The sequence below is a fragment of the Callithrix jacchus genome, chromosome 7 (assembly GCF_049354715.1).
Source record: "Callithrix jacchus isolate 240 chromosome 7, calJac240_pri, whole genome shotgun sequence".
Classification (NCBI taxonomy): domain Eukaryota; kingdom Metazoa; phylum Chordata; class Mammalia; order Primates; family Cebidae; genus Callithrix; species Callithrix jacchus.
The window spans coordinates 129,634,890-129,647,549 of NC_133508.1; the positions used below are offsets into that span (position 1 = coordinate 129,634,890).

General features: G+C 38.5%; 1 protein-coding gene and 1 pseudogene across 8 annotated transcripts in view; both read left to right on the forward strand.

Annotated features, from left to right (window-relative positions):
- BRDT (bromodomain testis associated) overlaps positions 1–12,660 on the forward strand; it is an 80,290-nt gene that overhangs the window by 22,313 nt on the left and 45,317 nt on the right. For all 8 annotated transcript variants that reach the window (XM_078332417.1, XM_078332416.1, XM_035252128.3 and 5 more), the window contains exons 2-6: positions 255–483; positions 1,489–1,626; positions 4,171–4,285; positions 11,389–11,561; positions 12,162–12,524. In XM_078332417.1, coding sequence (XP_078188543.1) covers positions 292–483; positions 1,489–1,626; positions 4,171–4,285; positions 11,389–11,561; positions 12,162–12,524 — 981 coding nt within the window. In that variant the 5' untranslated portion in view covers positions 255–291. The remainder of the gene's footprint in view (positions 1–254; positions 484–1,488; positions 1,627–4,170; positions 4,286–11,388; positions 11,562–12,161; positions 12,525–12,660) is intronic.
- Positions 7,624–11,382, forward strand: LOC100410587 (large ribosomal subunit protein uL15-like; annotated as a pseudogene).

The window sequence follows — 12,660 nt, forward strand, 5'->3', positions numbered from 1 at the left end:
CAGGCTCCCAGGTAGCTGGGATTACAGGCAAGCACCACCATACCCAGCAAATTTTTGCATTTTTAGTAGAGACAGTGTTTCACTATGTTAGCCAGGCTGGTCTCCAACTCCTGACCTTGGCCTCCCAAAGTACTGGGATTACAGGCATGAGCCACTGTGCCTGGCCTCTGTTACTCTTGAATAATAAACACTTTTCGGCTCTTGTGGAAACCATTCTTAAAGTGCTTCTAAGGTACTCAATTTTTCTTTTTCAGGACACGTACTTGTAGACAGGATTCAATGTAGTTAAGAATGTCTCTATCAAGTCGACAAACAGCTATTATTGTTAACCCTCCTCCACCAGAGTATATAAATACTAAGAAAAATGGGCGATTGACAAATCAACTTCAGTACCTACAAAAAGTTATTCTAAAGGATTTATGGAAGCATGATTTTTCATGGCCTTTTCAACGTCCTGTGGATGCTGTGAAACTAAAGTTGCCTGTATGTATGTCTTAAACTATGTTAGTTTCAAACAAAGAAAAATCCTGTATATCTCTATCAGACATAGTTTTTAATATTATAAAACATTTAACAAACACCTGATTATTTAGCATCACTAAAGTCTATCTCAATGAGTATTTTTTCCCAAAAAAATGTAATTTTTCTGAGCATTTGCATTCTTATTTTAACAATTTGTGATAAATTGTAATACATGTTTTCTTGTTATTAGCATATATCACTTCACCTTTTGGTTGCAGAGTTATCCTGAATTTTACCTTTTTTATGAGGTTTCTCTTGACACTTCTGGCAGGCTTAGTTGCATCACATACAGAATTTGACCTTAGGTCTTATGTTAGGAATTTTTAGCCATTCAGTCATGGAATGGTTGAGTATTTTATAATATAGCTAGTAAACCTTAAGCTGGGATTTTATTATATGGAGTCAGACTCCATAAAAACAAGGTTCTTTTTCCTTATGCCCTTTTTATTTTGCAGGATAATTTTATTCTGAAAGTTTTGTCTTCACCTTTATTGGCTTTTTTTCGCTAAAAATAATGCCAATAACATTCAGCTTTGTTTCTCATTACTAAAAGTTCTAGTTGCCAGAATATGGCCTTTTTTGGGGGGGAGGCAAAGTCTCACTCTGTCACCCAGACTAGAATTTAGTGGGTTCAAGTGATTCTTATGCCTCACCCTACCGAGTAGCTGGGCTTACAGGCATCTGCTGCCACACTTGGCTAATTTTCTGTATTTTTAGTAGAGATGGGTTTCACCATGTTGGCCAGGCTGATCTTGAACTCCTGGCCTCAAGTGATTCTCCTGCCTCAGCCTTCCAAAGTGCTGGGACTACAGGAGTGAGCCACTGCACCCAGCCAGAATATGGCTTTTTAAAGATAATCAGTTGCTCTCTCTAGTTACAGGTGTATAATGTATTAAGTTTCTTTGTGTACCAATAGTTGTACTGTATTCATTCTTACTAACATTAAGAATTTGTTCAAAACTATAGGATTATTATACCATTATAAAAAACCCAATGGATTTAAATACAATTAAGAAGCGCTTGGAGAATAAATATTATGTGAAGGCTTCAGAATGTATAGAAGACTTCAATACAATGTTCTCAAATTGTTATCTATATAACAAGGTATGTTATCTTGATGTTATACTTGCTAATATTGCCATTACATATAGGAGAGAGATGTATAAAATCAGGTGATCGTTTCACATTTCTTTTATTTTTCACCCCCCCGCCCACATTTCAAGTCTTTGAGATCTTTTATGTATGTGTGTGTCCGTGTGTGTGTCCGTGTGTGTGTGTGTGTGTGTGTTTAGATGTAGCCTGGCTTTGTCACCCAGGCTGGAGTGCAGTGGTGCAATCTGAGCTCACTGCAACCTCCGCCTACCAGGTTCAAGTGATTCTCCTGCCTCAGCCTCCCGTGTAGCTGCGATTATAGGCACCTGCCACCTTGCCTGGGTAATTTTTTGTATTTGTTTGTTTATTTTTTAGTAGAGCCAGGGTTTCACCATGTTAGCCAGGCTGGCCTCAAACTCCTCACCTGAGGTAATCTACTCGACTCGCCATCCCAAAGTGCTGGGATTACAAGTGTGAGCCACTGCGCCCAGCCAAGATCTTTTACTTTTTTCTTTTTTTTATTTGAGACAGAGTCTCACTCTATCGCCAGGCTGGAGTGCAGTGGCACCATCCCGGCTCACTGCAACTTCCGTTTTTCGGTTTCAAACAATTCTCCTGCCTCAGCCTCCCGAGTAGCTGGGACTACAGGCACGCACCACCACACCCGGCTAATTTTTTGTACTTTTAGTAGAGACGGGGTTTCACCATGTTGGCCAGGATGGTCTCTATCTCTTGACCTCGTGATCCACCTGCCTCGGCCTCCCAAAGTGTTGGGATTCCAGGCATGAGCCACCGCGCCTGGCTGATCTTTTACATATATATATATTTTTTCATCCTCTGTTCTGGTTCACATGTTACCTATTTTTAAAAATAATACTTTTTCACTGGATTTTATAATTTTCACATACCAATTGTTTAATCTGTTTGCTATAATACTTCTTTTTTGCCCAAATACCTGTAGTGGCTTGTTATGTTTTAAAAAATACCAATGAGAGCTGGTTTCTGTGAATAAAGTAATTCAGAATGTTTCTATTGCATTCCTCTCATTTTAGTTATGAGATAAAGGAAAAGCCTTAGTATATACTAATCTTAATTAAATTTTCACAGTTTGGATCCCTGGCCATATTCTAAAAAGGCAAACAAATTGCCTACTTATAAAGTTCACAACAAGTTTATTTAAAAATCAGATAGTTCTTTGTTCTATCCCAGTAGTAGTACTTGGATTTGTGTTAATGAGTTTGCCTGATGGATGTATGTAGACATTTTGAACTTCATATTGGCTGTCATCCATAAAATTGAATTTGTGTATTTGGTTTTCTTTCATCTAGTATTCCCATTTTCTACAGTACTGTATCCTTTTCTAGCTGTTCAAGGGTATCTAAATATTTTACAGGTTATATCTCATTTAAATATGAGAATTTTAAGTATTTGGCATTTTGTTTATTCAGAATCACTAGTGAATGACACTGAAATGATTTGGCTCCCAAGATAACTACCAATGCCACCTTATATGTATAAAAGATTTAAAACTATTAGCCAATGCTAATGATTTTTTTTCTGAGACAGGGACTCGCTGTGTTGCCCAGGCTGGACTTGAACTCCTGGGCTCAAGTGATACTTCCACCTCAGCCTTCCAAGTAGCTGGGATAATAGGCACACACCACTGCATCCAGCTCCAATGTGAATTTTTTAAAAACCAGTACCATTGGCAACTTCATTTTAATTTAACTATAATTCCAAAGGGTCCTTTGAGATGCAATATTTTAAAATGAAGTTTAGTAATTTTCCTGAGCTACATAACTTAGAAATAAATGTTTTCTTTTTTAGACTGTTGCTTTGTAAATTACTTAGTTTTTCCTCCATTGTAAATTAAAGCAAGAGGAACTTGTAAGCAAATAGTTAAAATTTAAAAATTGGGCCGAGTGTGGTGGCTTACACCTGTAATCCCAGCACTTTGGGAAGCCAAGGTGGGCGGATCGCAAAGTCAGGAGATTGAGACCATCCTGACCAACATGGTGAAACCCTGTTTCTATTAAAAATACAAAAATTAGCTAGGTGTGGTGGTATGTGCCTATAATCCAAGCTACTAGGGTGGCTGAGGCACAAGAATTGCTTGAACCCAGGAGGCAGAGGTTGCAGTAAGCAAGATCATGCCACTGCACTCCAGCCTAGTGACAGAGCAAGACTCTGTCTCAAAAAAAAAACAAAAAGTTAAATATGTTGGTAGAGTTGGCTTATAAAAAATGTTTAAAAATTGAGTCACTGCTACAGTGTGATTTTATTAATTAGTTAATTAAACAGAATTACTTCAAGCCGTGAGATACTTGGTACAGTCATGAGTAACTTTTTAGAAATTGAAGAAGTAGAATGCTAGAATTTTAAATGTGAGCTGCTTTCAACCATATAGAATAAGAAAATAAAATGTGAGCACCCTCACTAGGTGAATACTGTCTAGGAGTACTATGTTACTGCCTTCAATAAAGTGGCCTGAAATTAAGATATTTGGTACAGTGACCATACTGTGTATCCTTATTGTATACTTAATATATTTTGTAGCCTGGAGATGACATTGTTCTTATGGCACAAGCTCTAGAGGAGTTGTTTATGCAGAAATTATCTCAGATGCCACAAGAAGAACAAGTTGTGGGTGTTAAGGAAAGAATCAAGAAAGGTAAGGCAGGAGGTAAACACTTTATGGGTCTCTCCCCCGCCCACACCGTGTGTGTGTGTGTGTGTGTGTGTGTGTGTGTGTGTGTAAATTCCCCAAAGGAAACACATCCAGAAGGTCCTACATCCTGGTCTGTTGATAAAAAATGTCCATTTAAAACAATGTGCTAAACCTTGATCACAAGAATGGTATCATTCAAGAGTAGGGAGGACTGTATTGATTATGACCCTGGAGCCAGCTTTCCTGTAACATAATGCCATTCACATAGTAGGGACCCAAAAAATCATAGCCATTACCACTGTTTTCAGTGGATCTTGTATCTGTGCTATACTGATAAGAATGCCCAAATTGCTAGTGCTCTCTGTATTTAAAAAAAAAAAAAAATTCCATAGCTTAGAATGAAATTTACCATTGGGTTGGAAGATTGTCTTTTTTTTTTTTTCTTTTTCTTCACTGAGTCACAGAAAGCTTTAGAGGAGCTCATCTTTATAACTAATAATCATATCATTTAAATATGCCGTTTGAAAATCTTAAGTATTCAAATAGATTTATTGTAGAAGTTAACCAAGAATGTAGTAAATGTTGGTTTATCTCTGGATCACTTAAACAGCATAATCTTTAGGTCCTTAGTCATTCCATGTTAGTTTCCTCATTTATAATATCAAGACAATAATTATCTTTCATGATTATAAATGTTTATAAAGTATATAGTTAAGTGCCTGAGATATAGGAGGCTTATCATAGGTTCATGGCAGAGATTTATTGATTTTTTAGGTTTTTATTGATAGTAGTATATACTTCCTTATTGTTAATAGATCTTTAATGTGGGTCATAACTTATAGTGCTTTATGAGATATTCACTGATTATTTAAGTCCTTATTCTTTTTTTTTTTTCTGGAGACGGAGTTTAGCTCTTATTACCCAGCCTGGAGTGCAATGGTGCGATCTCAGCTCACCGCAACCTCCGCCGCCTGGGTTCAAGCCATTCTCCTGCCTCAGCCTCCCGAGTAGCTGGGACTACAGGCGCACGCCAGCATGCCCGGCTAATTTTTTTTGTATTTTTAGTAGAGACAGGGTTTCACCATGTTGACCAGGATGGTCTCGATCTCTTGACCTCATGATCCACCCGCCTCAGCCTCCCAAAGTGCTGGGATTATAGGTGTGAGCCACTGCGCCCAGCCTATTTAAGTCCTTATTCTTACTTTAGAAAGGTTGATCTAATGTCTGACAATGTGAGACCTGGGCTTCTACAGGAAGATTTAAATAAGCCCTTGTGAGGTGGATAACACATAGATCAGCATGGTATTTAAATTGTAAAACCAATTTGCTAATTGTTGCTGACTTAAATTATTATCCTTAGCAAGATGAAAATTATTTTTTCCATTTAATGTTGCTAGAAGGTAAAAATGTAATATTTTTATTGATCTTTTATTTGAGGGAAATATGTTCTTAGCAGTTACTTGAGCATCTAAAAGAAGCAGCTACAACTTAACTTTCAAGTGTTTCTTGATATTTAAGTTGTAGCTACTTGTTTCAGATGCTTAGGTAAATAAATGCTAAGAGCGTATTTCCCTCAGAAGTTCGTTGACTTTCCTTTTCTACCAATACATATTTAGATAATTGTCACATATAAAGGCACATTTTGTGGAGCTACAAAGAAATATAACCACCCTAACCCTTGAGCTAAATTTAAGGTTTTCTTGGTTGGTTCGTTGATTTTCTGAGGCGGAGTTTTACTCTTGTTGCCCAGGCTGGAATGCAGTGGCACGATCTTGGCTCACTGCAACCTCCGCCTCCCACGTTCAAGTGATTCTTCTACCTCAAGCCCCCTGACTAGCTGAGATTACAGGCACGTGCCACCACCCCTGGCTAATTTTTGTATTTTTTAGAGATGGGGTTTCACTATGTTGGCCAGGCTGGTCTCAAACTCATGACCTCAGGTGATTCACCTGCCTTGGCCTACCAAAGTGCTGTGATTACAGGCATGAGCCTCTGAGCCTGGTGTACATTTAAGTTTTTAGAAGTAAAGCTTGAAAAAAATTATAAGACAATGCATTATGGAAAAAAATTATGACAATGCATTGTCAGATGAAATTATGTGTAATGTATGCTGTGTTTCAAAAGAATGAGAAATTTTGTTTTGTTTCGAGACAGAGTCTCATTCTGTCACCTTGGCTGGAGTGCAGTGGCATGATCACAGTTCACTGCAGCCTCAAACTCCTGGGCTTAAACAGTCCTCCTACGTTAGCCTCCCACGTAGCCAATATTAAAGACATGTGCCACCACACCCAGCTAAATTTTTTGTTTCTTATAGAGATGGGGTCTCATTTTGTTGCCCAGGCTGGCCTTGAACTCTTGACTTCAAATGATCCTCATGCCTTGGCCTCCCAAAGTTCTAGAATTACAGGCATGAGCTACCATGCATGGCCAAGAGTGAGAAACTGATATGTGATGTGTGCTAGTCCATTTTGCATTGCTATAAATAAATACCTGGCTGGGCATTGTGGCTCATGCCTGTAATGTCAGCACATTGGGAAGCCAAAATGGGAGGATTACATGAGCTCAGGAATTCAAGACCAACCTGAGCAGCATAGGAGGTTTTAAATTGTTTCTACAAAACAATTTAAAAATTTGCCAGGTGTCATGGCATGCACCTGTAGTCCCAGCTCCTCAAGAGCCTGAGGTGGGAAGATTGCTTGAGCCCAGGAGGTTGAAAGTGCAGTGAGCCATAATCACACCACTGCAATCTAGTCTGGGTGAGAGTGTGAGACCCTGTCTGAAAAAAAAAGAAGTGAAGCTGGGTAATTTACAAAAAGAGGGTTATTTGGCTTATGGTTTTGCAGGCTGTTTAAGTATGGCACCAGCATCTGCTCGGCTTCTGGTTAGGTGTCAGGAAACTTTCAATCATGGTCAAAGACAAAGGGGGAGCTGTCGTATTACATGGCGAGGTGGGGTAGGGAGGAGGTGCTCTTTTAAGCAATCAGATCTTGTGTGAACTCAGAGAGAACTCATTACTTCAAGGACAGCACCAACAGATTCATGAAGGATCCACCCTCATTACCCAAACACCTCCCATACCACACCACACCACCAACATTGGAGGTCACATTTCAAACATGAGATTTGGAGAGGACAAACCATATCATGATAGACAAGTTGGGAAAGGCTTTAGAGGGGATATAACTTGACCTCAAAGGATAGGTAGGATTTGGCTTTGGAGTGAATGTCTAAGTTTTAAAAACTTTTGACAGATGCATTCCACTACAAGTCATGTCCTTGTTAGTCACAGTGGTAGGGAAATTGTCATATGATGATAGCTAGTTTAAAATAATGTGGTTACCCTCTTTTGTCTGGGCCACCAACATGCCATCCAGACTGAGGAAGACCCAGAAACTTTGGGACCACATAAGCCATGGCCATGGCTGCATCAGCAAGCACCGGTAGCACCCCGGAGGCTGCAGTAATGCTGGTAGTATGCATCACCACAGGATCAACTTCGACAAATACCACCCAGGTTACTTTAGGAAAGTTGGAATGAGGCATTACCACTTAAAGAGGAACCAGAGCATCAGGCACAGTGGTTCACAGTGGCTCATGCCTGTAATCCCAGCACTTTGGGAGGCCAAAGCAGGTGGATCACCTGAGGTCAGGAGTTGGAGACCAGCCTGGCCAACATGGTGAAACTCGCTTCTACTAAAAATACAAATTAGCTGGGCATGGTGGCAGGCACCTGTAATCCCAGCTACTCAGGAGGCTGAGGAATGAGAATCACTAGAACCCAGGAGTTGGAGGTTGCAGTGAGAAACCTCATCTCTCTTAAAAATACAAAAAACTGACGTCCAACATCTCTGACCTTAGGTGGGGAAAAAAAAAATTAGCTGGGCATGATGGGGTGTACCTGTGGTCCCAGCTACTTGGGAGGCTGAGGCAGGAGAATTGCTGGAACCCAGGAGGTAGGGGTTGCATCAAGCTGAGATTACATCATTGCACTCTATCTAGCCTGGGTGACAAAGCCAGACATTGTCTAAAAAAAGAGGAACCAGAGCTCCCACCCAACTGTCAACCTTGACAAGTTGTGGACTTTGGTCAGTGGGCAGACACGGGTGAATGCTGCTAAAAGCAAGACTGGGGCTGCTCCCATCGTTGATGTGGTACGATCAGGCTACTACAAAGTTCTGGGAAAGGGAAACCTCCCAAAACAGCCTGTCATTGTGAAGGCTAAATTCTTCAGCAGCAGAGCTGAGGAGAAGATTAAGGGTGTTGGTGGGGGGCGGTGGGCCTGTGTCTTGGTGGCTTGAAGCCACATGGTGGGAGGTTCATTAAATGCTAACTACTTTAAAAATAAATAAATAATGTGATTACTTACATGTTGATGTTTATGGCAAAGAAAACTCAGTATTAAATTGATAATATTGATTGAGCAAATACTCGAGTGCTGATTATGTACCACAGCACTAGTGCTCTTGAGGTATATCAGTGAATAAAACAAAAACTTTGCCATCTTGGAATTTATGTTCTAGTAGGAAGAGAGAGACAAACACGACAGATTCAGTGGAGGCCTTGTTGAGAAGTGAAGATTTGAAAGAAGAACATTCCAGGCAGAGGAATCAGCTAGAGCAGCGGCCTATAACAGATCCTTTCCTCCTCCATCATGCCTTTATTTGTGAATGGCTCTTGCCTTCTGAACCATTTTATTCCTTTGGTTATCCTCCTTTTTTCTTGCCACATTAATCTCTCCCCCTTTATGGGATTAGTCACATTACCCTATAATAAACTTGCTGTAGTATCTCTTCTTTAAAATACCCCTTTATCCGTATTCTTCCAGCTATTGTTCCTTTTTGTTGTTGTTTGTTTTTTGCTTTCTTCCTGTGTACTCATATACTCCCCTTAGTACAGGTTCTAGCTTTAATTCACCACCCAAAACCTTTTGTCAGTCAAGGTCATTGTGGTCTTCATGCTGCAAAATTTGTGTTTTTCTTTTCTTATTTGACTTTTGTCAGTATTTGCCTTGGGGGACTACTGTGTCTTTCTTAAAATACCTTTATTTCTGGGAGCCACAGTGGCTCAGGCCAGTTGTCCTGGCATTTGAAGAGGCAATGCTATGCATTCGAGGCCAGGCTGGGCAACATAAAAACCTCTCATTCATTAAAAAAAAAAAAAAAAAATTAGTTAAAAAAATGCCTTTATTTCTTCATATGTACATTAGTCATGTGGGCTTACTTCCCATCCTATAGTTCTCTTGACCTGGCTGGCTACTTCTTACCTTTATAGTGACATCTTAGCTGTCAGCTTTAGAGAGGGAGACCTTCCTTGGTAACCCTCTCCATAATAGTTCTCCACCTTAATTTAGTCATTGACCTTTATATATTTCCTTCCTAACACTTAGCGTCACTTGTACTCAGTTTGATTACTTATTTTTTGTCTGTCTGTTACACTAGACAGTAAGCTTCACAAGAGCAGAGACTATGTTTATCTTGTTCATTTTTATGCCCTAGCACCTAAAATGCTGCCCAACACAATAGGCATGCAGTAAATATTTACTGTGTTTTTCTCATATACCAAGTACTGCATTAGGCACAAGAGATTTAAGGGTGACCAAAACAAAGTTCTCTTACCCTCACAGATTTTTTTATTCTTGTGAGGGACAGAGACAAAACTAAGTAATTCTAAGTACTCCTCACTATGAGTTCAAAGAGCAACAGTTGGCATATCAAAGGATGCGAGATTATCTGAATGTATTTGATTCCTAAGTTTTAGTGAGTAATGATGACTCAGATATTCAGGAATACCACACCTATCTTAAAATACTTTCAAATTTACTTAGTTCCTGAGTTTGTTTTGCAAGACTTGAAGAGCCAGAAATGACTATATGTTGTATAGCAAATGTGATAATGGCATGGAAAAAATAAAGTGATTAAGAGCTAGACAGTTGGTGAGTGGGGATAGGGTAGAGAGAAAATGTTATTTTATATAGGGTGGTTGAGAAGGTGACATTGGAGTAAACACCTGAAGGAAATTTGGGAATGAGGAGTAAAGATATCTTCTTTTAGGCAAAACAAATAGTCTGCTTCTGCTTACCAAATCTGAGCAGGGCCAGTAGGCTAGAGTGAGGTAAGGATAGAGGGAAGTAATAAGAAATGAGGTTGGAAAGAGGGAAGAAGTACGCGGAAGAGGACAAGCAGGTCGTGCATATCCTATGAGCACTTTGGTTTTAGCGATGTTACAAGCCATTGGAGGTCACTGATTTGAGTTTTAGAAGATCACTTTGGTAGCTGTTTTGAGGATAGACTATAGAGTACCAAAGCAGAAGGAAGACCTGCCTGGATTTTATTGCAGTAATTCAGTTGTGCACTGATAATGCCTTGGGCCAGAGTGAATGCCACTTGTGAGAAGTGTTTGGAGTCTAGATAGGAAGATAGAGCTAACCAGGTTTGCTGGTGGCTTGGATATGGAGTTTGAGAGACAGTGGAGTCAAAGATGACTTCAAGGTTTTTGTTGTGAACAATTAAAAGAACGGAGTTGCCTTGATGGAAGGTTGAACTTTTGAAATAACAGATTTCAGAGTGATATGATCCAAATGTCTTAAGCCATAATATTATGTGAGAACAGACAGGGCAGAAGAATGTGACAGCTGTTCCTTTGGCAGAATTTTCTGAAGAATGTATTGATAAGAGAATCATGTTGACATCTTTTATTCTGTGATGGACTATATGTAACAGTTATGAAATCCTGGAATATTTGTGCAGAGCATTCTGAAGACCACATAGTAGTGTATGGTTGGTCTCTAGAGTATCTGAAATTTTTGCTCATGTTTATAGCTCACTGAAGCTAACCACACAGCTCTATAGTAGTCTTGGTTTAAGCCAGGCACCTTTTTGAATAAAACTGATAAACCTACCATTAATAACAAATTTCGAAGTCTCCATTTTAATATCTAAATTGGTCTAACCTGTGTAATCCTTTGTGTGTAGATTTCAAAATGAAATAAGTATCCTATGTTTATGTTGCTAAAAAGCTGAACTAAATGAAGTAAAATATAATGCTAACAAAGTGGTGTTTTATACTTTACTCATTCATATATTTAACTGTGGTGTATCTTTTTCCAGGCACTCAACAGAATATAGCTGTTTCTTCTGCTAAAGAAAAATCATCACCCAATGCAACAGAAAAAATATTTAAGCAGCAAGCAATTCCTTCTGTATTTACTAAGACAGCTATTTCTCCCTTGAACATGGCACAAGGAGCTTCACTCAACTCTTGTTCACAAACCGTAGCTCAAGTAAGTTTTTTTGGGTTTTAAAATCATTGTTTTTTAACTTTGGATTTTTTTTTCTTTTCAATTAATAGGAAAATTAGTCTTCAGCATCTAGCAATCTTTTTTTTAAAAAAAAATTCATTTAGCATCTAGCAATCTGAAGTCATACTGTTTCCACCTCTCTGTACATTTTATGAATAGAGACCTAAGAGGCTAGCCACATTTTAGATGTTTCTCAGGTAGAATATTTACTGTTTGGGTATCTTGATAGTTTTGATATCAGAAGTTGTTCACCTACATAGTTTTATTTTAAAAATCATATGTTCTTGTATTCAGAAACTTTTTTTGGTATAACCATGACTTTGATTTTTTACTTTTCATTCATCTTAAGGTTTGCACAAGACATTCTTTGGTATGTGGGAAGAAAATATTAGCACTGTTTAGTTTGCCTACAAAAGGAAGTTAACCGTTAGCAATATTTAATACATGGATTTACACCAATATGTGTAAATTATATAAAGACTTGGTGCTGATAATCGTTCTTTTTTCTTTTAACTGGTAAGGAACTATTGCTCTGAATATCACCTTAAATATATATTTTGTGGTTAAATTTTTCTGTTTTAGGTTACGAAAGGAAAGGTGTGTTTAGGTGTGAAGAGGAAAGCAGATACAACAACTCCTACAACTTCAGTAGTTAAAGCAAGTAATGAATTTTCTCCAACATTCACAGAAAAATCAATGAGAATGCCACCTACAAAAGAAAATACACTGAATAATCTTTTGCCAGATTCTCAGCAACAATATAATGTGAAGAGCGTTAAAGTAACTGAACAATTAAGGCACTGCAGTGAGATTCTTAAAGAAATGCTTGCAAAGAAACATTTTTCATATGCATGGCCCTTTTATAATCCTGTTGATGTTAATGCTTTGGGACTCCACAACTACTATGACATTGTCAAAAATCCAATGGATCTTGGAACTATTAAGGTAAATGTTGCCTTAATTGGAAGCACTTCTTTTTCTTGATTATGAAAGTAATTCATCAATGCAAAGAAATCTTAAAAAAATCTTAAGAAGTATCAAGAAAATTAAAATCATCAGAGTCATACTACCTGGAGTGAGT